The 27,784-nt window shown below is 43.7% G+C and overlaps 1 protein-coding gene across 3 annotated transcripts in view; it reads right to left on the reverse strand.

Annotated features, from left to right (window-relative positions):
- CACNA1G (calcium voltage-gated channel subunit alpha1 G) overlaps positions 1–27,784 on the reverse strand; it is a 152,439-nt gene that overhangs the window by 36,214 nt on the left and 88,441 nt on the right. For 2 of the 3 annotated variants that reach the window (XM_043497274.1, XM_043497273.1), the window contains exons 19-24: positions 22,383–22,451; positions 21,063–21,247; positions 9,970–10,096; positions 6,204–6,329; positions 5,444–5,533; positions 4,335–4,527 (exon numbers count right to left, since the gene is read on the reverse strand). In XM_043497274.1, the coding sequence (XP_043353209.1) occupies positions 4,335–4,527; positions 5,444–5,533; positions 6,204–6,329; positions 9,970–10,096; positions 21,063–21,247; positions 22,383–22,451 (790 nt within the window). Of the gene's footprint in view, positions 1–1,407; positions 1,459–4,313; positions 4,528–5,443; positions 5,534–6,203; positions 6,330–9,969; positions 10,097–21,062; positions 21,248–22,382; positions 22,452–27,784 lie in introns of all 3 variants that reach the window. The other variant, XM_043497276.1, reaches the window with a different exon arrangement.

The following is a 27,784-nucleotide window of genomic DNA, read 5'->3' on the forward strand; positions in this document are numbered from 1 at the left end:
AAAGAACTACAGCTCAGATCAAAGCTGCTGCTTCTTTAAAAAAAAACAAAAAACAAAAACAAAATCAGAGAAAAGATCTGTAGCCTGAAGCACCTTCTGGTGAGTAATGAATGAAAGGAGGAGAAGTGAGTTAAGTAGACAGGAGAGGGTGAGATTAGATTCTTAGCAAGTCTAATCGAAGTTCGCCCATCTTCTTCAGGACTCTGAAGTTTGTTTCACCTGACTTACAAGATCTGATGTACTACAGCTTGTAGCTACTAATGAAACAAACATTCTTTCTGCAGACAGGGCTGTGGTGTGAATCGAACTGGTTAGAAATCAAGAAAATGTTTTTTCCCCCTTGAAATCTGAAAATTTGCTTAATTTATAATTATAATTATTTTATAATTTATAATCATTATAATTTGAAAAGTTTCCACTAGCTCTAGTAGGGAAATAACAGTGAGAATAAAGGCGCTAACCTCACATTTCTCAACCCAACTCATCAGGGGTTAATGGCTAACCTTTCATTGACTCAGGATCCCATTAGCATAGAAATAATGCCATTCAGTGGGGCCCCTTAGCCAAAATCCAGAATTCAGTGAGTGACCTCCCTACAACTAACTTCATACAGCTGTGCTCTGCCAGATGGGAGAAGGTCTTTGAGATCCACAACAGAGAATTTGTCCATATATGGCACACGTACATCTCCCCAAGGTGCTCAAGATATCTGCACAGAGCTCTCAGCAAGTGTGAAGGACCTTGTGCCCTACCCAAGGCTGTTATCTTCTCTACCTGTCCCTCATCGAGCTGGACCCAATAACCTGGGGACTTCCTGTGGCTGCAAGTTTGACAGCATGGAGGATGAAATCTTCCCCTGATTTAGATTTCCCACTTCCAGATTTAGGTCTATGCACCAGCTGTATGCATAGGGGCTGGGTTTCACTCAGGTTAGCTGGTTTTCTCTTACTGGAATACTAGCAATGCAACAAGCTAGTTCTGGAAAAATACCCTACTCTATCTGGGTCATTTGGCTTCCAGAGATACTGCTGCAGAATGTTCAGAATCTCCTAAGGGTTTATGGTTAGAAAGTGAGTGTGGACAACACAGGACCCATTTCAAAATCCAGTCACTATTCTCAAAAACAAAAACAAAAAGTCCGACAACATTTGGGTGAGGACCGGAAAAATTATTTTAAAAAACAAACAGAAAAAAAAACCCTGATAAAAAGTGTAAATTAAGATTTGCAAGTGCCTGGCCTGAGTCAGGTCTGCCACTTAAAAATGATATGCCCTGCGCCATGAAGTAAGCAAACAAGACTTCCACCACACGCACAGTTTAGTGGGATGCCTCACAGCAGCATTGGCCAGCCGTTAGTTACACAGCACTGCCATTCAAGTGAGACGAGACATTAAGATTTCCCAGTACCTTGCACTGCACTGGCTGAGCTCTCCATTATTACATCATCCAGCATTAGATCTAAAAGAATGAAACGACATTAATCATCTGGCAGGACGCGTGGCAAGAGTTTCATTCCCCTTCAACTGTTTCTACAGTTCTCCTGTCAACTAGACAGGTCTGTAATGGCTGTAGCACGAAAAGTTCTAATAAAGTTCTCTCCTAGATATCTTTTATAGTGAGTGGAATCTGCTATCTCTGTCCCTTCTGATACAGTGGAGTAAAACTAAGGGCCAGATGCTACCACAATGGACTCCATGAAGTTGCAGCGTTTAACTGACAGAACTTTGCCCCCTTAAAAATTTAGGGCCAATTCACCCCAGCATAAGACCTATATACAAGTTAGTTAGTCCTCAAGACAGGGTTTGAGTAGGACTTATGCAAAAGCCTTGGCAGAGGATGAATTTCACCTAGCAGAGGAATAGCACAATATGCTGCTTGCAATCCTGCATACTACACAACTAGGTTCTGCATCTGTCATGTAAGCACTGTATTGGTATGCCTACATGTTTCTCTTTTTCAGATGCAGCACTCTGTCCTAATATAGGAATAGACTAACATTTAAAAAAAACGACCGTGCAGTCAGTTAAACTAATTCCGACGATTAGCTACAACAAAAAATCAGTGACAAGGCCAACTTCGGCATAAAGGAAACCCCAATGACTGCAATGGTATTGCTATCATGGATCTGAGGGTAGAAGTGAGCCCCTTATCCCAAAATGCCATACCAGTTACAACTACAGATGGAAAAGCAAAGCAATGACATTGTCATTGAGAGCAAAACTGGACATATCCAGTCAAAACCAACATTTTCATTGAATGTGAACTGAGAAAATCTTTGTTCTAAAGCTCTTTGGAAGGCTTCATGTCTTTCTTTTTTAAGGAGGTTTAGCACTCAGCAGTATTCTGTTCCTCGGTAGACGATCTGGCAATTGCCTCTTTAATCAGACATTTTACAAAACTGAATGCAAATATCCACATCTCCGAGGATGCTCTGTGATTCCTTCCCAGACCAGCCTTATGTCTGATTCATCTTTTTTCTACTAGCATTATAAATAAGGTCATTCATAATATCTATATATATTTATTCTAATGACATTTAGAATGTTTTCTTTCCAAAACCAAACTATACAAAAGGGACATTGGCATCCAGCGTGTAGCTGTATGTTCTAAAGAAGCAGCTGTCACTCAGCAATTGTGTCTGGGAATTCAGACTACCGTAAAGCACTTTCAATACATATTAATTGTTTGAAGGGAAAAAATCCTTTGATATATCGGCTGTATCCCATTTAACTGAGACTGACTGATAAGATCCATAGCTATGAGCTTTATTAATTGCATCCACACTGCGCGAAGAGCCACACAGTACTGGTTACATCTCCCAAAGTTCACTGGGCTCATTGTAACACCCAGAAAGGAACTGGTCACAGTCTCTTCTTTGCTTGATCCATAGTTCTGCAGAAATCTGGAGATGCTATAATGTACCCAGGTTTTTAGAATATTCCTTCTTTAGGGCCAGATCCTGCAGTGCAAGCAATAGGGTGCTGTGCAGCTGCAGAGCTCTGGCCAGGCCATTCTCACTGCAGGATCAGGGTGTTAAGCCCTGATTCGGAAAAGCACCATTTTTGGGACAACACATATGCATTGTGCTTAGCTACCATAGAAATCAATGGGACTTAAGCACATGCTTAAAGCAAAGCACATGCTTAAGAGCCATGCTGCAAAGGGATGGACTTAAGCATGTGCTTAAGTGCTTTCTGAATGGGAGCCTTAGTTAGTGATATTTGTGCTGCAGTAGTATAACTAAGCTCATCGCAACTTTATTAACCTTTCAGAGTTAACATTAGCAGCTTTCAGATTGCTAGTACAAGCTCCTGATTAGAGACAAACTCTTAAACATCACTGACGTGCATCGAAGATAGAAAATGAAATGTGAAAGAAGTGGAGACAAGTAGTAAGGAGACCAAACAGGAGAGGGTAACAAGAGAGAGATACCATGAAGAGATGGGCATTTGAAAAAAATGCCACCAGAACAGAAAGCATGCAAGATGGAGAAGAGTACCTCTGGCCTTTGACCTCTGACCTGAATGTTATTTCCTGCTTTTTCAACCAAACCAAAACTGAAGTAAAAAGAAAAAGGTCAGGTTTTTAGATTTTTGACAGAGTGCGTAGGTCTAGCATCCTTCCATCACGCTATCAGAATTTTTAAAGCTACATTATTCTAAGAGGGCCACAAGTTTGTGTCCAGCTTTATCGTTCAATTTATCTCACATCAATGACAGTTCATCTGGTTAATTTGTCTTATTGAATTCTTTTTCAATCTGTATTTCTCAAGCAAACTCATTGATATGTATCTATAGGGTGTTTTTTAAAAGCATTTCTAGAATAAGATGGCTTCATTATTTTATTACATCCTTGAATAGCTCTAGAGCTACTTTGCCAACAAATAAACCTGCCTGATAAATGAGACACGTAATGTTGCTGTGGCATTACAAGGCTGTAATAAACCAAATAGTGAATTCAGTTATCAGCAACAGTGCTCAAGATTTGGAGGATTTATGGCCTAGACTGACACTGTTGATTTTGCATTTGTCACTATTTGTGTAACGCTGAGTTGTGCTATTCACGAAGCTCCAGGTTTGGGTTTTTGGGTTTTAAATAACCTTGTATGAAAAGGTCATTGTAAATCATGCAGGCATTGAAAGGTTTCCATGGCTTCCTGCTCACCCTAACATGGCGCTGTTTCCTTCATGCAAATTTCATAGCTTGGACATGCTTTTTTTTTGGAGGAGAACGATCACCAGATGCTAGGCAGGGGTTAGGGGATTGTGTCAAAGGTCAAGCAGGACTCAGAAAGATGTGGAAAGACTACCGACCAGCCATCTGTTTCTCCTTACTCCTTCTCTTTTTCTCCAGCCGGCGAAGTCTCTTCTCCTCCCGTCTCTTGGCTTCTTCCTCCTCCTGGTGCTGCCGACACTTGTGGAAATTCTCCACCACGACCCCCACGAACATGTTGAGGACGAAGAAGGCCACAATCAGCAGGAAGGAGATGAAGTAGAGGAGCATCCAAGGGTTATAGTTCATAACTGGCTACAGGATGGAGGGAGATAGATGCCAGTTGAATTACAACAGGCAGAGTACGGAGCAAACTGAGGGTAGACAGATTCTTGCTAGTCAGGGTCGAGCTGGGATGTTAAAGAGAGCAATGTGGAAGTTGCACGTCTGGCTGCAGTTTGGGGTCTCAAGTCTAGGGGGTTGGATGGGCCTGAGCTGCAGCCTGAGCTGTAACACCCACATGGCTATTTTTAGCGCACTAGCTCGAGCCCCACTAGCGCAAGTATGTCTATGGAGGCTGGGCGGCTACCCTGAGGAGGTAGATGGAGCAGAACAGCAAGGCCTGCTTTCTCAAAAGCAGCTAGAGATGTTGAGCACTCAACTTAAGACACCTTAAAGGTGACTTTCAGACGGCAGGTGCTCAGCACAATCAGGCTCCTTTGAGGTGTCGCGAGTGGGGCACCCAAAGTCACTTGAACACTGAAGAGTCATAAACAGTTTGTTGTGCCAAAGAGTGAGGCAACAGAATCCTTTGCAACTATCCCAGGCCAGCAATAATAGTAATCTGTACATATACAAAGTAGCAGCTTTCTCCAGAGGTGCTCAAAGACTCTTCAGGCTCACAAAATCCCTCTCAGATAGGTAGTGTTCCCCATTTTACAGCTACGCAGGACGTTTCTTCAAGCACCGTAAGTGGGTACAATGAGCTATTGACACTTACGTCATAACATGGTTTTGTTGCAGCATATAACTAGTAGATATGGGTTCCAGTTGGAACCTTTCATCTGACCTCTGTCATGCTTCCGCCCTGGTTTGGATAAAATGGAATCCAGATCCAAACCACCCCCCAATGTTTCAGTTTTTCAAGACGAACAACATTTTGCAAAATGAAAACCAAACCATAGCCTCTCTGGCGACTTCTCTCTACTAGGCGTTCATCTAGAAAACATACCTGCTGGTCAACTCCTACAGCATCGAGGCCATCATACATGATGTCCACCCACCCATCTTTGGAGGCCAGAACAAACAGAGACATCAGGGCCTAGAAATGTAAGGAAAAAAGTTACATTTAGTTGGAACCCAGCTTATTAGATACTTTCTTTTACCTGTCACATTCAACTCTCCTTTGCCCTTCTCCATTTTGGGATTTGCATTTGTGCTACTATTTTACCTTGCCAATAATAGGAAACTTTTGATGTCCAAGATTTCCTGGCAGCAAAAACCTGTCTATGTCAGACACCGGTCCAGCAAAGAGGGCTAATTCAAAAACCACAAAGTCAAACACAAAGGCAGCTTCATTTTCACCCTCCAGGTCTCCACTGCTCACTACTAATTAGGTCCTACCAATTTGCTAAAATAAGGATGTGCTCCATTGGCAGTTGTAAATGAACAGGATGTTGAGATGCACTGGGTACAGGATGTCCAGCCACATTAGTCAAGCCCTGCTGCTAGATGTATTTAATTTATTATGCAGCAGTGAAGCAATTAAATACACCGTGAAGCTACTTGTGCTTGTCTTATTCCAAAAGGAAGTGTGTGAGTGCTTGGAAGCGTTGCATTCGGGATTTACAAATGCAGGGTGGGTGTATATGAAGTGAATAGTGACTGTGGCTGCTTAGACACCTGTAAGAAAACCCTATAAGTAATTATGCATAGATTTTTAAATCAAGGAGGTAAAGGAGCAAAGAAGCAGATTACCATTCCAGTAATACCTGGCCGAGATTATCAAAATTATACTTGTGCCGGACCCATTTGTAGCTGGCTTCTGCACAGTCTGATTTGTTTGTGATGTTTCTGGTATCCTCCCCTTGGCAGACAAAAAACTTCCCTTTGAAAAGCTGTAAAACAAAAGAATAAGAGGAGGGGTAAATCCACTTCATCTACCTGCGCAGAATGGACAGCTCACTCAGGACCTGCTGAGCAGCCCACACAATCAAATCAAGTTAAAGATAAAAGCTTCTTTAGTGCATGGCACTAAAAGAGTGAAGCCTGGCATAACAACAGTTTAGTTCAAAGACACCTACTGAGAGAAAGCTTGAACGCCTCCACTAACATAATTTAGGATACTGATTTTGAAGGTCTCCTTGCAGGGGGCTGGGTAGCCCTTAGGACTAGGACTATCCTCTACAGCCTTTTGCTTCTAGGGCACTGGGTTCAAATCCAGCACAGGCTTGTAGGTGTTACCATCTGATGGCTGGTTAGTGATATATAAGAAATGGTGGTCTCAATCCAGTTGCCAGCAAAAAGTCTTACAAGAGTGACCAACAAAATTAGCCCTAATTCAGCCCTTTTGTTGACAGTCTTTGTTGGCAGAGAAAAAGGAATGAATGTGCCGGAGAAATGGAATACACTCTTATTCACAAAGATCAAAGTGAGGAGTGGTGTGGGTGGAGCCTTGTTCTCCTGCTGGACCTGTGGGGTGGATCAATGAGACTTCTATTTCTAGGGCTGTTAACCCAGCAACTTTCAATGGCACTAAATCCCCTTGCGTGAGAGCTGTTCTCCATCAATCATTAGACTGCACTTCAGGAGAGTCTCTGCAAATATTTTTATAACCAGAATTTAAGAATGAACTCATATTGCTCCCTGGTGCCAGATCCTGATCTCCCTTACACTGGCATAAAACCATGGACTCCAGTGCAGTTACTCCTGATTTACACCTATGACAGAAGCATCAGGTGCTTAATTTTAGACTTGTTGCATTCTGCAAAGCGGCACAGAAAATGGCAGTGCATGATTACTCTTTGGGACGTGGCAATTGATGGTGAAATCTGAGCGAGCGAGACGTATCGGAAATCCTGTTCTACTGAGTGACAGTATCTTGTCTTGCTTCCCTGGGACATCATCTACTGTAGCCATAAAACTTTTAGATCTAGGATGGCTATAGCTCCCTTAAGGATCCCCATGTTCTGCCTACAATGGAGATAGCTTCTTCCAAATTAAACAGGAAGGTGAACATGGATTTTATTACATTGCCTATGAGTGTAATAGGTTCATGACTAGGGGTGTAATGATATTCAGATGGGCCCCATTACACAACCATAAACTGGAGAGAAACATACAAGGGTCTGATTTGCAAACACACCGAGCACTAGCAGCTCATGCTTACTGGCAGCTCATGCTGGACGTGCAGATTCTCAGTACTTCTGAAAATCGAAGGCCCAAAGTTTCAGAGTGACTCTGTCTTTTCTACTTCCTACTCCTGGCAGTTAGATTAATGACTATCCACATGCCACCTTGGTGCACGCTTCAGAAATCTATGTAATACAATCAATAAATAGCAGGCATGCCAATACAATCCAGTGGGCAGGAGATTAGACTGGGGTTTAGGAGACCTGGGTTCTATTCTAGGTTCTTACACTTACCTCCTGTGTGATACTAGGCAAATCACAAACTCTCTGTGCTTCTGTTTCCTACTCTGTCTGGTCTATTCAGACTGTGATCTCTTTGCGGCAGGGACTGCCTTCCTGTTAACTCTAGAAGACTGAGTCTTACTATCTATCTCCATTTTATACTTTCATGGGGGAAAAAAACAACAGGCTAATGCTGAGAGATCTAAGATTTGGTTTCTTTTATATAAATGATGGCCTTGCTTTTACAGTTATTCAGCATGCAGAACTCCCACTGACAGCATTGGGAATTTTGCATGCTGAATGCAGGATCAGTTCTAATGTTTGTATGTAGTGCTGTAAATGTGTCAATGTGTAATTGTGACAACTGAATAGAAGACTGGGAGAGGCACTGGAGAAAGCGATCACAATTAGCAGAAAGGAAATTCAAACAGCTCAGTGTGACAGATTTTTCCCCCGTTATAAACTCTTTTGGATCTGATTATTTTGTTTCATGGGATGTGCTTAGTTTTATGGTCCTATTTAGGGCAATGGATGGATGTGAAGTGTAATGGATGAATATTGCGCCGTACCTATACATCAATCTAGATGCAAAAACTGTCATGAATGGGATGATTCTTCCCTTTTGTTCTGTCGGGTTTGAATGTTATATTTATGAGTTATTTAAAGTACATTCATTAATGCAAAAAGCCCTCCTGTCCAAACTGGGAGCCAGTTTCCAAGCCAGCTTTAACAGATCAAATAAACTTCACCAGGAAAAGGGGAAACTGTGCTGAAATATCCATCAAATAGAATCTCTTTCTTTTTCAGATGATTAGAAATTATTACAAGGAGATGGAAACTTTTCTCCAGTCTCTTCCCTTGGGCTCCTGCACTCCAAGGACTGGCGATGACGACAGCAGATTGTATCCAGGTTGCCTGACACAGCAGAAGGCTCAGAAATCAATATTTTCACCAGCTTCTAACTATGTGAACTTTCAGAACCCTGTACTGAGTCTACTGGGACAAGTTTTCCTTTCAGCTTAGAAGCCAGCGGATTCCCAGCTATGAAAGTTAGTTTCTATTTTCCATGAGTTTAAAGCTGGGGAAAAAAGGGGACATTGTCTTTCCAACTTTAACACAACAGACAGGAGACAGAATTGAATAGTTTCCTTGGACTGGGATTTCCTAGTGGGACATGGTAGGGATCCGATTACATTAACTATAGACCCAAATTCTGCTCTGACTGGTCCTCGGAGAAGGACAGCTGAGGTGTAGCTCAGTTCATGTTCTGCTACAGGAATTCTGCCAGCCAGAGCATAAGTCCTCTTGGTTGAAATGCAGGGGACATGGTGAGGAGGACTCTTGGCTGAAACTCTGAGCGGGAGCAGCATGCCCCCTCGGTCAGTGCTTGTTTTCAAGTATGTTTACATCGCAAATTACGTTGTACTCATAGTGCCAGTAAACCTGCACTAGCTTTAGTCAAGTTAACACAAGTAACAATAGCAATGAAGACGTGGCAGTCCAGACATCAGTACAAGCCCACTAGCAACCCTGGCTACATACTCAAGGTGTTAGCCCACATCAGGGTCCATGTAGCCACATCTTCACTGCTAGTGTTATCTGCTCTAGCTAAAGTTAGTGCGGGCATGGCCTACCCATGCTACAATTAATCTGTGGTGTAGATGTGTCCTTAGAGAGCAGTATTACTGTATTACTGGTCAGCTTGAAGGGGGTTAGACCCACCCACTAACCCACAGATCTCACCTCCCCGACAGAACCAGGAAAGATGTTGAAGTCATACCACCATAATTTTTCAGACTCATTGCTGTGCCCACTGGTACTAAGGCGCATGTGTGTGGAGTCTAGCCTATGATTCATTTGAAAAGCCTGTGAAAAGTGAAAAAGACTCAGTGAGCCATGCCTAGGGCTGCAATAACGTGGCTCTTGCTCTTGTAATGCTATTTCAGTTCCGGCATGGGGAGTTACTCCAGAAAGAAACTCACCTTAATCTGGGCCCCTCAAAGACTTGTAGCCTGCACACAGTGGCAAACATACCAAGATATTCCTGTCTATTTGGGCTTGCCTTTATTTCCAGCTTTGCCTGGATTCCAGTGGAACCAGGCAAAGAGCCCTGCAGGGAACCCACCTGGACGCCCAAGATTCCAAAGATGATGAAGAAAGCGCAACAGATGACCACAATGTTCCCAATGGGCTTCAGGGATGACATCAGGGTTTCCACCACCAGCTTCAGCCCTTGTGCTCGACTAATGACCCTGAGGGGAAAAAGCAGGCACAAGAAGCAGGTTAGACACTGTCCTTGCAATGTTCCTCTGAATCCTTCCATGCTCTGAGGCACAGGCCTAAGTGTGGACTAGGGAAGCAGCTGTTTGAAATGGGGAGTGGCTGAAAAACCAGAGCGTACAAGATGCTAAGAAGGGACTGAGATGTAAGGGAGATTGGGGAAACTTCATATGTACTCAGGGATCCTTGTGTGTGGAATGGAGAAGAGGAGAAGGTGTAGGTGGGAATGCATACATATTAAGGGTTAGGTACCCAGATCTTGATCCAAAGCCCATTGAAGTTAGTGGAAAGGCTTCTGTTAACGGCACTGGGCTTTCGACCAGGCTCACAGAAAGGGAAAATTACAGGAGTACCCCCATGTCTTCTTCTCCCACTCCATTACCTACACCTCCCCAGTCATGTCCTTTTTAACCACCTTATTACAAAATGAATACAGGTCTAATTTTAGTGACCTCTCCACGTAAAGCACATCTCCTGCCTCCAGGCCTGAGAAATTCTACCGTCTTCTGTTTGACCCCTTATGCAGTGCTCTCAGTTCTTGTATCTTTCTTGTAAAGAGCTTTGGCACCATATTCCAATCTAATACAAAGTAGAACTTCAGAGTTACGGACACCTTGGGAAGGGAGTTTGCGTCTGTAATGCCGAAATGTTCATAACTCTGAACAAAGCGTAGTTCGGGCACCAGCTCCAGCAGCTGACATTCCAGACCAGGCTCCAACAGCAGCTGAGCTCCCTCCTCAGCACCTGCAGGTTTCTTGCCGGCAGCTTCTTTCTCTGGGTCCGACCGAGTTTGCAAGCTTGTCCTTCTCCCAGCCGGGGGAGGGGTGTGTGTGAAAACAGTGTGTTCCCCTCCTGGCTGGCGGATGGAGGGTGATACCAGCGTGTCTGTCTCCCAGCCGAAGGAGGGGTGAAAGTGGCGCAGACCCCAACACTGGTCCTGCTCTGCTGGCTCCGGCTGCCTTGGGCTGGCAGCCCCAGCATCTTCACTTCCTAGCTGTAAGTGGCTGCCCCCATGTAGGGGTGGGGACAGGCAGCCCAAATGTGCCTACCTTTAAGCTACAATACAGGCACAGTACAGTACTTTCTTTTTTGGTCTCGGCTGCTGCCCGATTGGTTACTTACGGTTTCACTTGGTGTCCAATTGACGGGTCAGTCCTAACTCTGGTGTTTGTTTCTTTGAGGTTCTACTATATGTCTGATGTGGTCCCTCTGGCCTCTTGTACTGCCAGAGATGGATCTGATGGTTTTAATCTAACCCACTGTCACTCCCAGATCTATTTCCTGATTAGCACCTTTTAGAGCACATAGCCAGTTAGGTTTTAGAGTGGCAGCCGTGTTAGTCTGTATTCGCAAAAAGAAAAGGAGGAATTCTGGTGCCACAAGTCCTTTTCTTTTTGCATAGCCAGTTAGGATGTCATCTCTCCCCCGACCCGTTGTTCATCAAAGCCCCATCACTTTGTATTTTTCTATAATGCAGTTTGACAAGCCCTCTCGGTTCTGGTCTGGATCCCATCTCCCTTTGGATCCAGCCTCTAGTTTTGTGTCATTCACAAACTCATGCACTTGGTTCCACTTTCTCTCTTCCTGGTCACTAATACGCCATTTGAACAGGACTGGGTCCAACACAGATTCTTGAGCCACTCCATTTCCTTCGTTCATCCTATCTTACGTCTACCCATTCACTGCTGTGACATCAGATATTCAACCACTTTTCTTACTCAGTTGAGAACTTCCCCACAGGAGCATAAGGAGTAATCTTCAATGCTACAGGATCTCTCCCTATCTCTCTGGCATTACCTCGAATTTCATAACTGTAGATTAGATTTTACTGTAGGGCTGAGAGAGAAGGCACAAGCAATCAACGGCAAAATAGAAACAAGCAGGAAAACAAAGGAGTTGAAGATGAACTACACCATTATACCAAGGGCAATATTTTAATAAGAGGACTAAGCTTATGTATATTAAAAAAGCCATCAAGTCATTTATGGACAGATTCACAAAGGTATTTGGGGCAAATAGGTTTCTAGTGAGGTTTACAAAAGTACCATTGACATCAATGGGAGTTAGAGGCCTCACTCACTTTGTAAATCTAGTCTTTATGGCCAAGCTGCTTACAAATGTAGGCATGGAAAGTCAGGCATTTATGCACAAAAAATGTTGCACCCATAGAGTGGTGTGTGTGTGTGTGTGTTTTGGACATCGGTTTGAAGGCTCCTTTGAAAACTTGGCATTCAAAATGTAAAGCATCTGTTCACTTATGGGACAAGGATGTCTTACACTGATCCTATCACAGGCTCCCCAATGTCTCTCCTTGATCAGCTCAGTGTCCCTCTGCATTTTCACACCTCCCTCTTGTATCTTTGCTTTCCTATCTCAATAACCTGCCTCTTGCCATCTTAAAACTACCTCCCAGTTGAGTGCCGGTCTAATCTCCATCCGCCCCAGACTTTGTCATTCTCCCAGCAGGGGTCACTGCGGACTCGGCCATGTGACAGTGATGTTTGGCTTTAATAAGGTGCATGACGGATAAGCCTCATGCTCTCTGAAAGTTTGCATTATTCCTTGTGTGTCTCGGTGCCTATAGAGTTAAACTGCAGAACTACGTGCACAGCCATAAAATAATGGTGATTTTTTGTTTTCCTTTTTTTTTCCCCCTAAGAATTGTTGGCTTTAAACAATAGCCTGAAAAACTAAAAAAAAAAAAAATATCCTTCTTTCTGGTAAAATATTTACTCTAAATGTCAAGGGTAGCTTGTCAATTTCCCTTGTAAAAAAGAAACAGATGGTGATATTTTTATCCACTCCCTACCAACACAACACAAAAGGCAGATGCTTCTGTTTTTCTGGCTGTTGTGCTCAGGTAATGGTTGTTGTTACTTATTACACTCCCTAGCTCTCTGTCTGCTCTGCTCTGTGCTGTTTTTCTGAGTTTGGAGAGGACTGGATGGCTAGGGAATGTAAGGAATTATGAAATCTTTAACCTTTAAGGCTGTGAATCAAATTTAAGCCAGGCTGGCAGCGACCAAAACAAATCATTACCCTCAAATGGCAGCTTAGCACGCTATGTTAAATATGTTTGTTGATCTCAGATCACTTCTGGGCAGACAGGGCTCCACATCACAAACAACGAACACTGTCCTCATTATCACCCTTTTTGATTGTCTCAGCTGACAGACTAAAGCACATGAAGACTGAAATACACCCAAATCAGGGCTTAAGCATGTTAGAGGAAAGTTTGCATGGTCTCAATCAGTTTGATGCCTATTCTGTATATGAATCCGAGATACTTTTATGCCTCTCCATAACTGTAGTATCTGAGCACTTCACAACCATACACATTACTCACAACAGCCCCACAAAAAGTGCAATTATCCCCATTTTACAGATGGGAAAACAGGGGCACAAAGATTAAGTGGTGTGCCCAAGATAACTCAGGAAATCTGTGATACAGTAGGAAATTGGACCCAGGTCTCTTGAGTCCCAGGCAAGCAGCTCCCCAATGGACCATCCTTCCTCTCGTGAGGAAAGTCTATTCTGTGGATACAATGAAGAAATTCAGTCTCCAGGGCCTGGCAACTTTCACCAGCACCAACACCAAATTAAAGATGGAACAAAGTGATTTTCCTGATACAACATCATCTGAGATCCAACACAGGGTAAAGGAATAGGAGGTCTCTCTTCTGTCTTGGCCAACAGAGGATGCATGTTGAGAAAGAGGGGCTAAGAAATTATATAACAGTTTGGTTCTTTCAAATTCCTAATCAGAATATCATCCAGTGCATCTGTGTTGTCTGCACTGCAGCCTACACAACATCCCACTGCTTCTCCTGTAACATTATCCCCAGGCCTACAGAAAAGAATCTGAAGAAAAATGTAATCCCAGATGTAAACCAATGGTCTGAATGAGATCTCTCCTGTCAGCTGTAGAGAAATTGGAGGAAAAGACCACATGAGCATAGGCACTAACTTCCCCACTTTTCCGTGGGTGCTCGACCCCTCCTCTGCCCCCAGCCCTGCCCCCACTCCACCACTTCCATGAGGCCCTAACCCTGCCCCACCTCTTCCCACCCCTTCCTCGCCCCCATTCCAACTCCTTCCCCAAATCCCCACCCCGGCTCCGCCTCTTCCCTGCCTCCTCCCCTGAGCATGCCACGTTCCTGCTCCTCTCCCTCCCTCCCAGAGCATGCTAACATTGCCAAACAGCTGTTTGGCGGTGGCCAGGTGGGAAGCATTGGGAGGTAGGCTGAGGAATGGGGACGCTGCCCTCAGGGGATGGGGAGGAGGAGGAGGAGGGAGGAAGGGTGGGGGAGAGGGGAGCTTGGCTACCGATGGGTGCAGAGCACCCACTAATTTTTCCCCGTGCGTGCTCCAGCCTTGCACCTATGCTCATGAGCCGACCTTATTAGCATAAACACACCACCTACTTTGCCAAGTGACTAATTTTCACTGTTTTGGGTTAAAATTCACCTAACTCTTGAAAGCAGGGGTAATTAAATGTTTTTATCCTTATTGTACGATTAAAGGGCATACTCACTCACTAAACATGGGGTAGTGAGTCATATCCAAGTGACTGTCAGAGGGGGTGGGGACAGATCTTCCTCTCTGGTAGGGAGGAGTTCATTTAAAGGTCCCAAATGCCATTTGACCCTTTCCTCCCCAAGTCTAGGGGCTGAGCCTTACATCGGCTGTGGAGACAGCATGCAAAGGGCAATGCAAGGGTCGGCAGGTTCCCCACTACCCAGTGAAATCACTAACAGCTGAAATCATTAAGGTCTGGGCTAGGTGGTGGAACCTCAGAACACAGCTACGATAGCCTGGTGAGATCAGTAGCAAAAGCAGCCTCTTGCCCAACAAATCCTAGAAGAGTGATTACTAATAGCATGGGGCTGTAGGGCTGGACTTAGCCAGACCATGGACACAGCGGAGCAATGGCAGAGGCCTCCCTCACTGGAGGTGAACCCACCTGAATGCAGTCCACAACGCTTTGCTGACATCTGACAACAAACCATGAGTGGGGTGCAGTGGAGGGAAAGGGGGAGACGCATGTTAAAGAGACATTCATCCATTGGGCTTCCACACTGCAAGGTGGGAAGCTGAGGCAAAGGACTCCTGCCCAAGATCCTGCAGGGCGGGTGGTTTACTTATTGTTTGCATACTTCTGAGTCATTGTTGCTGTGTTTTCCCAAAGTAATGCTGCGTCCCCTCAATAAACGTTTGCTTTTCGTTATACACAGACTCGGTGCTTGCAAGGTGGGAAGTACTGACTATTAGAGACACCCAGGAGAGGTATTTAGTTTTCCAGATTTCTGGGTGGGGGCTCAAGATGGTTTTATTTTGTAATTTTAAGAGGAACCTCTGGATTTTGAGCTGGCACTTGCTGCTGCTACCACCATTTGTCAGAAGGTTAAACACTAATTAATGAAAAACATCACAGTCCTCATGCTTACAGGCACTGAAGCTAAGATCCACCAAGTCAATGGAAAGACTCCAGTGAGAGCCGGATAAGGCCCTAGACAGAACCGCAAAGTAACGCAACCTCAGCATTTCTGAGATATTAGTGTCAGCTCCATTTTGGTGGCTTTAACCATCCCGGCACCTCGTCAATATTGCCCAAGATCCTGCTGATATTATTGCCTGCAAACCCATGCTATCCAATCCACTGCTCCTGTAATTTAGTGCTGAACGATCCAGCTGATTCGAGCCCTCCGGACATTGTGACAGGGTAGCCAGCCAAGATTGCATTAAGGACAATTTCAGCCTGTGTCAGGCATCTGACAAATGAGGAAATTAAGAGTCATAGAAGTTCTTCAGCGTGAAAAAATGCTAATCCCTTGAGTTCCTCTTGGTTCTGCTGGCCTCAGCAGTCACAATGCTGCTAAACTCCAAGCATGCAGATGCTCCAAGACTGCTGTCAATCTCATCCCAGCTGGAACGTATTTACTAACTTTAAGCCTGCTAGTCTGCTCAGCCCATTTGTATAAAGAAGTGGCAGCTCAGTGTTAATGCAGACTTTCCTCCACAGGGAAAAAAAACCCAGCAAAGGTGATAATATGGTAAAGAGGAGCGAACCTATGAAATGACTATTTCATACTGCGATGGGAGGAAGAGTGAAGAATTTACACATCTGCTTGGGAAGCTGAAGCCAAAGCGCTGAAGAGAGTAAAATAGCATTGAAACCTATCCAAATTAATTCTGAATCCATTTTTAATTTGGATTTCTCTTATATCTTGAGCTGTAGCACTTGATCCTGACAACAGCAGGTTGAACGCATTAGGAAGGAACGTTATTGGATCAGCAATTCTTCTACAGGCTGGTACATCAGAGAGAGCAGTGGAAACGCCTTGGAATGCCTCTTCTTTGTGAATGCATTTTCAAACTTCTGTGCCTAGAGTGGGGCTTGAATACCCCTTTGTATAGTTTTAGGCCTGATATTCAATGACTGGCATGTGTAATTACGCCCACAAAATTGCATGTACATGATTTGCACATATGCAGATTGGATATTTGTTCATGCATATGGCCAGCTGCACACTTTGCTGGTCAGGTGTACAAGCAAATACTTGATTTGTATATGCGATTTTGCATGCACAACTGTATGTACTGTATAAGGCAGTGGGGTATTTCTACAGCAAAATAAGACAAAGTAGTAATCAGCAAGGTCTTTTATAAGTAGCAAACTTTTAGGGCCATAAATCAAGGCAAGCTGCCATAAGCCAAAGGAAACTTAACAAAACCCCTTTACTTTCCTCAAGTTCAATGCTGCAAGGTGTAGAGTGGTGGCTTCTCACAGGGATTTTTCTTCTGATGTCTCCCTGTCCCAGGACGTTACACTCACCACTGGAGCGCCTCCTTCTGGTCGCATCTGGGGATTAGCTCTACCATGTTGATGTCCCTTCCTGACATTGCTCACTCCATCTCTCTCCCTGTCTTGCTCGCTTGAGACTCAACTGCTCCCGCTTTGTGGCTTGACCCTCTGGCCAGGTCACTGTAGCCCTCCCCTTCTGGAGGGCATATATCAAAGTCTCTCGGAACCCCCTGTCCCAGGCAGTCTTCCCATTCATTGCCCCATAAAAGTGCCACTTCCTCAGTGGCTGTAGGGGAACCCAGGCCCACCCTCTACACTGGTTTCCAGTTCAGGGAGCCTACAACAAGCACTCAAGATCTGTACAAGGTCTATCCCTTTTTGCTATATCCCTGGGTTGCTTCCTACCATACCTTCCCCCACCTTGACAGTGACAGCAGTTTCCATCTCTGCTGCCCCCTTCTACTTTCAACTACTGGGCATTATACAGGCCCCTCCTGTTCCTGTCCTGATGAGCTTCATCTCTAATTAGCCCTGGCTCCTCCTCTAGGTGCAGCCCAGGCGGTTAACTGGCCCACCTAGCCACCTTCCCCCCTTCAGGCCTTGTGTGGGGTGGACACCCCATCACACTCCCCAATAGCCATTCTTGCAATTCCACCCCTTGCGCCTATACAGGGAGTTGGCAAATGGCAGCCAGATGTCGTCACTTGCTGACCTTGAGCTGAGTGAATAACTGATTTTTTTCAGTTCGGTGGCTGATAATTTTGGGTTGACTGAAATGGAAATATTTTGGTTTTCTTGTCAAAATGAAACCCCCGCCCCCACAATTTGTTTCAAGACAAATGAAACGTTTAATTTGACAGGAAATGAATACGTGTGAGTGTGTGTTTGTTTCATTTTTGGGAGTTTAACTTTTTAAAAATACGTTTAGTTAAATTTGTAAACAAAACACCTATTCTGAAATGAAAAGTGGAAACGTTTCATCTTGAAAATATTGTAGCGAAAAGCTGCGGCTTAAAAAATTTGGTCCCCCACAATTATTGTGTCTGAGACTATTTGCTAAATTCAACCCCAATTCATGAAAAGTTTGGGCTGGCTCACGCATCACAAAGGGCCTTGTGCAGGGTCCAGGCTCTGAAGTGAACTTCATACAATGAATTGCCATTCCCATATTAATGGCAGCTAATTTCCCAGACAATATGGGCTTCATTTTGATTAAAACAAGAAGAGGCTGAGTTGTGCACCCAATTACACTTGCACATACACAGCCATCCCAACAGGTGGAGCTAAAGAATGCAACATTTATTGTTCTTAAATGAGACAGCAAAATAAGTTGCCTGGCCTTGGGCAGGGAGGTCATGGTCAGCTGAGTCCATATGTGCATGTGCATAACAGCAGATGGATTTCCACATGTGGAGATTTATGAATGACTGAAAAGCCCCTACTTTAACGGTTGGATTTTCATTTCCTACAAATCTAATTACAGAGGAACAGAATCAATTGTGAACATATTTAGGAAACAGTTTCATTGTTATCTTTTAAAAACTTCCTTTGAATTATGAAGTGTTTGTGCTGTTTAGTCAGTCACAAACATTCATGTACCCTCTTGGGAAAATACATCCTACGCCAACGGAACAAAATAATGTAAGGGCCTGATCCTGCAACTACACTTTCAGACTGGTTTCAGAGTAGCAGCCGTGTTAGTCTGTATTCGCAAAAAGAAAAGGAGTACTTGTGGCACCTTAGAGAGTAACAAATTTATTAGAGCATAAGCTTAAGTGAGCTGTAGTTCACGAAAGCTTATGCTCTAATAAATTTGTTAGTCTCTAAGGTGCCACAAGTACTCCTTTACTTTCAGACTGGAAGTTGATACTCATACAAATAATCCCATTGAGGTGAATGGGATAATTCACATAAACAAGGACAGCTCATGTGAATTAAGGCCCCAATCCTGAGCAGGCTGACCCATACACAGATATGGAGTCTCACTGACAGCAGGATCAAAGCCTTAAATTGAAGAAAAAAAATCAGGAAACACAATAGATCAATGTAAAGCTCACTCAAAACATCTTATCTAGATGTGATCTAACACAACGGGCTCATTGAGAAAACCAATAACCTTCACGGGAGGAGATTCTCCAAATGTGATGTGCATCTCTCAGTTGAAGCTGCTGTGAAATAGATACTAATTTTACCTATAGAAATTCCAATTATCTTGTACTTTTTCTGTGAATGTATTAGAAAGGGGAGAGAAGAGCTTGGTAGATATTGTAAACAATTTTCTGTGAATGTGCATTTGAACCTTTAACCCGGTTCTCAATCTTTTTAATTCCAACATGCCCTTTTCCATACTGGGACTTCTCGGTGCCACCCCTTTCAATCTAGCCAGGATCCCCATTCCATTTAGCAGTATGGGAAAGGCAGGGTGGCCATGAGCCCCTGTGACCTTTCTGGGTCCAAGCCCCAGGTTGAGAACCTTTGCTTTAAATTGATCTGTTTTAATAGTGCTTGTGCCCTTTTTGCCCTGTGGCTTTCTGTGGAAAAGTCTAACAAACAAGCATGCTGTCAGGAATGTTCACAGAATCCACAAATGATAAGGGAACACCAGGAAACACCTGAAGAAAGCCAAACCTGAACCCGCAATCACAAGTGTTCATCTCGGAAACTTGATTGTCAGGGTTGCGATCATCCAATCAGGGAACAGACATACATCATGCAACATATCTGTTCAATCAAAACTCACCAGTAGAGTTCAAAATCTGAATATTTAATGCTTGCCATGAACTGTGTGCACACCATCTGGGGACTTCTGAGCACATAAATGGTAAAAGGTGTAAAAACCATGCAATTTGGGACAGATATGGCAAAGTTTGGCAAAAATATTAGCAGTTGCTAATTTGCTCATCTCTAGTTTTTTACCCACTAAAGGGCTGATCCAAAGCTTACTGAAGGCAATGGAAAAGCTTTAAAGGATTTTTGATCCAGCTCTAACAGGGCATGTTGACAAAGCCTATGTTTTGATTCTTTCAGAGGAGAGTATGTCAGAAATATACAGATGGTGTGACCTTTATTATTATTGTTATTATTATTATTATTATTATTATTACTATTACTATTATACATACTGCAGTAGCAAACAGATGGCTCAGTCAGAATGAGGCCCTGTTTTGCCAGGCCCTGCATAAACACACAGAAAGAAAGAGATACACCCATACTCCAAGAGAAAAAACACCAGATGAAGGGAGGGGGAGTGTGATACAACGTATGTGTAAAGAGACTGTGGGGATGATACGCTTGTTAGTCCCAGCATAACAAGAACATCCCCAATTATATTAGATAGGTTATCATATTTATTAAGGATATAAACCTTCATGCTTCAGGGCTTATGCCAAGCACTGTCTGCTTGGAGTCAGGAAGAAACTTCCTCCATGGGCAGGTTATTGCACAATTGTCCATTAAAAGATATCTTGTTCCTCTCCATGAAGCATCCAATACTGGCCACTGTCCGAAAGGAAACCCGATTAGAGGGACCAGTGCTCTCATCTCATCTGGCCATTCTTACAATTAGTATCAGAGTGAAATTAACGGAGATTTTGGAGGAAAAAAATCTTCATATTTTAGGTTAAGCAACAGTTTGGTCTCTGAATCTTTAAAAATTCGCTGCCACCTGCTACTAATTTTATTCTTGGTAACAAAAGTCATTGATTGCCTGAAGGGAGAGGGGGAAGGAGCTGTTAAGGAACACTTCATGCAGAGTGAATGAGAGCACAAATAGCAGGGGATGTGTGTCTTAATGAGCAAAAGGGGCATTGATCAGTTTGCTACACAGTGAAGCCTGACCCTGAGATGTATTAAGTGTCTGGAGCTCCCCTTGACTCCAACAGGACCTGAGGATGTCATGTCTCAGAATCAGGCTGGGAGTTTGTTGTAAAGGTAATGACAGGTTGTGCACAGAATTGAGATGTGACCGAGCAGCAAATCCCTCATTTTCTGTCTCACTGGGCCTTTCCATCGCACTCCAGAAAACAGTTCCGTTTCTTTGCATGGAGAGATTCAAGGAACCATCCCCAACCAGAAGCTTGCACAGCCAACCTGTGCCCCTTTTCTATCTTATCTAGCCCCAAATCGCTGCTTACCTTAATGGCCTGAGTGTTCGCAGCAGCCTCAAGACCCTCAGCATTCCAAGAATTTTAGTGCTGCTGTCCGATACCATTGAAACCAGGATGTCAATGACCGAGATGAGAACCAGCACCCCATCGAGCACATTCCAACTGCTCTTCAGGTAAGCCTTCTCCCCAAAGCACAAGCCGAGTGCCACCACCTGCCCAAATGGCAACAAGTTATGACTAATTCAGCCAGTATGTTTCTTCTAGTTAGCGACTTGCAGCTAATACATTATTCACAGATAAGTGATTGCGAGTCCATTTGCTTCCCAGTATAGAAACCTAATTAGACAATTCTGTAAAGTGTTATATCATAAGGACTATAAAAATAACTCTGCAAAAAACACCGCAGATTGTCCCTTAACAGCTGATGTATTTTTAATGCAACTACACCTAGTTGTGCAAAAGTGATTCTATTAACGTATAGCTGTTGTACGGAAGATTTGATCACATGATTATTTGGGCTACTGGGGGAGAGAAGTGGTTTCGAGGTCCTGACTATAGGCTATTGCTTTCCACCAGATTTGCAAATACAGAAGACAGGGGAAGTTTCCAAATGAGAGGGGAATAGTTCTGAGATGCTATGAATTATATGAGAAATTATACAGGAAAAAGTCTTGCCAATCTTTGGGCCTGACTTTGGCTCTAATTCAGCAAAGCATTTACGCCTACATTTAATAAAACAACAACAAGCCACCACCACCACCACCATGCCGCTCTGATACAGCACTTGTCATTAGTAGATCTCAATGCACTTCACCAAGGGAGTCAGTATTATTATCCACATTTTACAGATGGGAAAATTGAGGCACAGGGAGGTGAAATGACATGCCCAAGGTCACCCAACAGCCAGAAGCAGGCAGAGATAGGAATAGAATCCCAGTCTCCTGAGTCTCAGTGCAGTACATTAGCCACTATATCACACTGCCTCTTCAGCAAAGCACTTAAGCGTAAACTTATCTTTAGGTCATGGAAGTCAATGGGACTTACCCACATGACTGAAGTAAAGCATGAGCTTAAGTGCTCTATTGAAAAGGGATGGACTGCTGATTTGAGGCCTCTCATCTCATCTACACTGCTATAAATCAGGAATAACTTCAATGGAATGATGGTGGTGCAAAATGCAGGGAGCATAAAGTGCCTGGTATTTATTGGGTTACTTCTCCTCCCAAGTAGCAGAGCAGATTAAGACATGATGATCTCTGGAAAAATGGGCACAGGGGCTTTAGAAATCCAAAGTAATAAAATGGTGCTAATGCAGCACAGCCAGGCTTATGCTTTGGCTTCATTTACCTTAACTGTCATCTCAACCAGGAAGATTACTGTGAAGATGTAGTTGGACAGCGTTAGGAAAATTCGTTCCTATAAAAAATAAAAAAAAAGAAAACGAGAGACAAGGTTTTATAGTCTGCTCTCCAAATCTCTCTCTTGAGATATATGTTTGGGTGGTTGCTTAATGTTCTTCTGATTTTATGCTGAAATAAGTCTTGGAATGTTTGCTCCTGAAGATGATGTCCAAATATTTACATGATAACATTTCACTTGTTTATAGATCTCTTTTCCTATGTTACTTTGTGTATGTCAGTACCATGGACAGCTGCCAGCTTTCTCTATAGGATTCTGCTTGCTCCACCACAGGTGATGGGTGAAATAAGCGAAGGGTGCAATTGAAATTCACATACTTTCTCTCTCAAATCTAAGCGATTCTTTCTATGTATGCTTTGGCCATTCCACACTTTCCCAGGTTCTATACCATTCTTTACCGATCCCAAGTACTGTGGGATGCATGGGGGTGCTTGACAGATGTAAGGAGAGTTTCCTTATGAATGATACATAGCGGGTGTCTCACAACCCTTCACCTGTGGATCTCAGAGTACTTCACATGGTTGTTGTGGGGCTTAATGATTCTTGTAAAGTAAGCTGAATAACCACTATACAGAAAGGCAATCTGAGGCACAGAGAAACCATGCCTCAGCTGGTGTAAACTGCCATAGAATCATAGAACTGGAAGGTACCTCGAGAGGTCATCTAGTCTAGTCCCCTGCACTCAAGGCAGGACTAATATTATCTAGACCATCTCTGACAGATGTTTGTTTAACTGGCTCTTAAATATTCCCAATGATGGAGATTCCACAACCTCCCTAGGCAATTTATTCCAGTGCTTAACCACTCTGACAGGAAGTTTTTCCTAACTTCCAACTTAAACCACCCTTGCTGCAATTTAAGCTCATTGCTTCTTGTCTTATCCTCAGAGGTTAAGAAGAACAATTTTTCTCCCTCCTCCTTGTAACAACCTTTTATGTACTTGAAAACTGTTATGTCCCCTCTCAGCCTTCTCTTCTCCATACTAAACAAACCCAATTTTTTCAATCTTCCCACATAGGTCATGTTTACTAGACCTTTAATCATTTTTGTCGCTCATCTCTGGACTTTCTCCAATTTGTCCACGTATTTCCTGAAATGTTGCACCCAGAACTGGACACAATACTTCAGCTGAGGCCTAATCAACATGGAGTATAGTGGAAGAATTATTTCCCGTGTCTTGCTTATAATACTCCTGCTAATACATGCCAAAACTAATATATGCCATGCTTTTTTTGCAACAGTTTTACACTGTTGACGCATATTTATGACCACTATGACCCCCAGATCCTTTTCCACAGAACTCCTTCCAAGGCAGTCATTTCCCATTTTGTATGTGTGCAACTGATTGTTCCTTCCTAAGTGGAATACTTTGCATTTGTCCTTATTGAATTTCATCCTATTTACTTCAGATCATTTCTCCAGTTTGTCCAGATCATTTTGAATTTTAATCCTATCCTACAAAGCACATGTGGCCCCGCCCAGCTTGGTATCATCCGCAAACTTTATAAGTGTACTCTTTATGCCATTATCTAAATCATTGATGAAGATATTGAACAGAACCAGACCAAGAACCAATCCTTGCGGGACCCCACTTGTTATGCCCTTCCAGCACGACTACTCTCTGGGAATGATTTTCCAATCAGTTATGCACCCACCTTATAGTAGCTCCATCTAGGTTGCATTTCCCTAGTTTGTTTATGAGAAGGTTATGAAAAACAGTATCAAAAGCCTTAGTAAAGTCAAGATATACCACATCTACCACTTCTCCCCTATCCACAGAGCTTGTTACCCTGTCAAAGAAAGCTATCAGGTTGGTTTGATACAATTTGTTCTTGACAAATCCATGATGACTGTTACTTATCACCTCATTATCTTCTAGGTGTTTGCAAATTGATTTCTTAATTATTTGCTACATTATCTTTCCAGGTACAGAAGTTAAGCTGACTGGTCTGTAATTCCCTGGGTATTCCTTATTTCCCTTTTTATAGATGGGCACTATATTTGACCTTTTCTAGTCTTCTGGAATGTCTCCATGTTTTCATTGAAGTCAATGAAACTATGGCCATTTATACCAGCTGAGGACCTGCCCCCAAGGAGTTTAAGTCACTTGCCCAAGACGACGAGGGAACTGGGAACAGAACCCAGCACTGTTCCCATGCTCTAACCCCGTCCTGTCGTCTAACCACTAAACCATGCTTTCCTTCTGTGTAAGTAACTAGTGATTACAGATGAGAGCCGTGGACTAATTCCCTATCTATAACCAGCAGAAACCTCTCTTTTTAATGAAGATCATTAAGTAAATTACACTTTCCCCTAATCCCTGTACAATCTCTGATTGCTTGCCCTGTGAGATGGAGAGTTGGAAGGGGGAGTAAGACAGAAATACAGAGTGTGTGTGTGTGTGTGTTTGTGTGCGTGTGCGCACTCTCACGCAGGGACTAAAACATCTCACTGTAACATTATGGTAACATTACTAGGGATGCTGGATTTATTTCCACTGCTCCCTAAAGAGCAGTTCTCTAAGAAATGCAGCTCTCTAAAAACCAGCTGCAATTTAACTACGAGAAAACACCATGGAAACTCTCACTTGCCAGGCCATGATTTACTGAGAGTGACACAGGAATCACTAAGTAGCTTGTTTCCATCCTGGTGTCCATAATTAATCACGTCATAAAGACCCCTGCTGTGACTGCACCAGCCATGATAGAAAACATCCCTGGTCTTCAAGAGAGTGCTTCACAAAAGGTCGGCGAGTGTGCAATGGGGCTGAGTGTCTGCAGGAGCGGATAAGCACCTGCTTTAGGCAGTGCAGATAAAATGGTAATAGCAGGTAGAAAAGAGTCAGAATATTACACTTCTCTTTGGCAAGTGTGCAGTGATTTGGAAGTGCAGTCTCCACACACCGCATCCCCTACTCTCCGGAACAGGAAGGCCTGCCTCCCCTGCTCTGACTGGCCAGCTCTAATTGGGAGAGGTAGAGAACTGGCTCTAGGCAGTTAGAAAATCCATGGCTCTGGAAGGCAAAGTACAATTATTTGAAACAAGTGAAGCTAAAATAACTATTTGTGTTTCCATGCAAGAGCTCTGTCAGCTGGAACGGGCTGTGCACCCATGCCTGCCCTGCCTCGCTCTCGCCATTCCTTCAGCATCTCCTGCAGTACCTCCTTTGGGTGCCCCCGCTTCTGCTTTCCATCTTCTGTCCAGCTCACCTTGATCCCTGGGTAACCTCACTGGCTCCCATGGTTACCATCCCCAGGCTGATGGTTCTCACACCTACCTCCTGCCCCTGAGCTCTCTCTCCTCCGTCCACTTCTGCCTCTCAGAAATCTCCTCCAAGTCCTGGCAAGACCAGAGTGCCTCATTTTCCCCTCACCACTGGCAGCACCATTGTCCTCCTCATCTCCCACGTGCCACACCGTTGGCTCCTCCACATCCAGACTCCCAACCAATCCTCTCACTTCTCCCATTTCAAGCAGCACAAGAGACCCCACCTTTCCTCCTGATCTTTGCTGCTCCCACTCTTGTCCTCACCCAGGGCCATCCCGTACCTTGACTGATGCAATGTCCCAGAGGCCCAGGTCAGACGGCTTTTAAACTGGAGAACAACAAATAACACGGAGTGGAAAAAGAATGCCCGTATTTGCGTGTGAATCCAGGTCACCATAAAAAAAAAACCCCAACCACACACCAGCCTTTCCCCGAACATCTGTGCAAACAAAATAGCCCTCTTGCAAGGGTTTCTGGACAGGGCTCTACGGGGACCCAACATGGGACCAAAGAGCCATTCAGAATGTGAAGGAATGTTCTTAAATGTGTGGGCCAGATTCTCAGCTGCTATAACTTCAGTGGAGTTATGCTGATTTACACCAGCTGAGGATCTGGCCCTATTTCTGCAATATTCAGCAGGTGAGTCCAGACAGCAGCATTTAATACCTCCGAAGAAAGTTGGGACAGCAAAAAAATTCTTTGCTCTAGCTTTCTAAGAGTCTCCACAATACCAAGAGCTATAACGGGATTTCCAAAGCTGCCTAGAGGATACAGACACCCAGTTCCCACTCATTTCAATGGGAACAGGGCCTCCAGATCCCTTCACCAGCTTTGGAAAAATCTCAGCCTCCATCAGCTGCATGAAACCCACTAATGTCACTAGAAGTCACCCATGTAAAATGCTAGGATAACTTCCCCCGATGGACTGGCTGGGGAGGGAGCCCAGCATCCAAAGCAGTTCATCTGTTCCCGCACTCAAAGAGCAAGCTCATGTGAGCAGCATGCCCATCCCACCAAAGCCAGTCTTTTACATGTGCAGCAGCTGTCCAAGCAGCCCGCCTGACAATGTCTAATGGGGAACAGAAGTCGAAAAAAGGCATCTGTAAGTTAAACAATGGCTGAGAGCTCCAAATAAGCTCCAGCAGCATCCAAATTCACCATGTCAAATTCATTAAAAAAAAGTGAGTTAACGGAGAGCAGCATCAATGGACTCTCATTAAAAGGGTGTTTTTGTTTTAATAGTTTCAAGGGGATCCAAACCTTGTTTCACAAAACTTTGAAAACTCCCAGCCTGAATGACAAGCCTGTTTCATTAACATGTTGGGAAAAATATGAGTGTTTGGTGAAAACAGAATCCTCATCTGCAGGAACCCTGCTCCATACTATAGGTCCCATTCATAAGGACCAAGGCCAGGAAGGACCACTGTGATCATCTTGTTGGACCTCCCGTATGACATCAGCCATGGAACTTCCTTCCCCGTCCCCCCCAAAAAAAATTACTACCGGAGAACTTTTAGAAACACAGCCAATCTTGATTTAAAGATTGTCAGTGATGGAGAAGAATCCATCATGACCACTGGTAAACTGTTCCAATGGTTTCAGAGTAGCAGCCGTGTTAGTCTGTATTCGCAAAAAGAAAAGGAGTACTTGTGGCACCTTAGAGACTAACAAATTTATTAGAGCATAAGCTTTCGTGAGCTACAGCTCACTTCATCGGATGCAATGGTTAACTACCCTCACTGCTAAAAAGGTACACCATTTCCAGCCTGAATTTGTCTCGCTTCAACTTCTAGCCATTGGATCGTTTTTATATCTTTGTCTCCTGGATTAAAGGGCCCGTTATCAAATATTTGTTCCCCATCTAGGTACTTATAAATTGTGATCAAGTCACCCATTAACATTCTCTTGGTTAAACTAAATAGATTGAGCTTCTTGAGCCTTCTGTGGCATGCTAGAGCCTTTGTCATAACATTGCACCCAAAATAGGTCATGCTTCCCCATCTAAGTTCATTGTTTCGGATCCAGCCGAAGTGGAAGTGACTAAGAGTTGTTACCATCTGCTG

Source organism: Dermochelys coriacea, chromosome 14 (genome assembly GCF_009764565.3).
Source record: "Dermochelys coriacea isolate rDerCor1 chromosome 14, rDerCor1.pri.v4, whole genome shotgun sequence".
Classification (NCBI taxonomy): Eukaryota; Metazoa; Chordata; order Testudines; family Dermochelyidae; genus Dermochelys; species Dermochelys coriacea.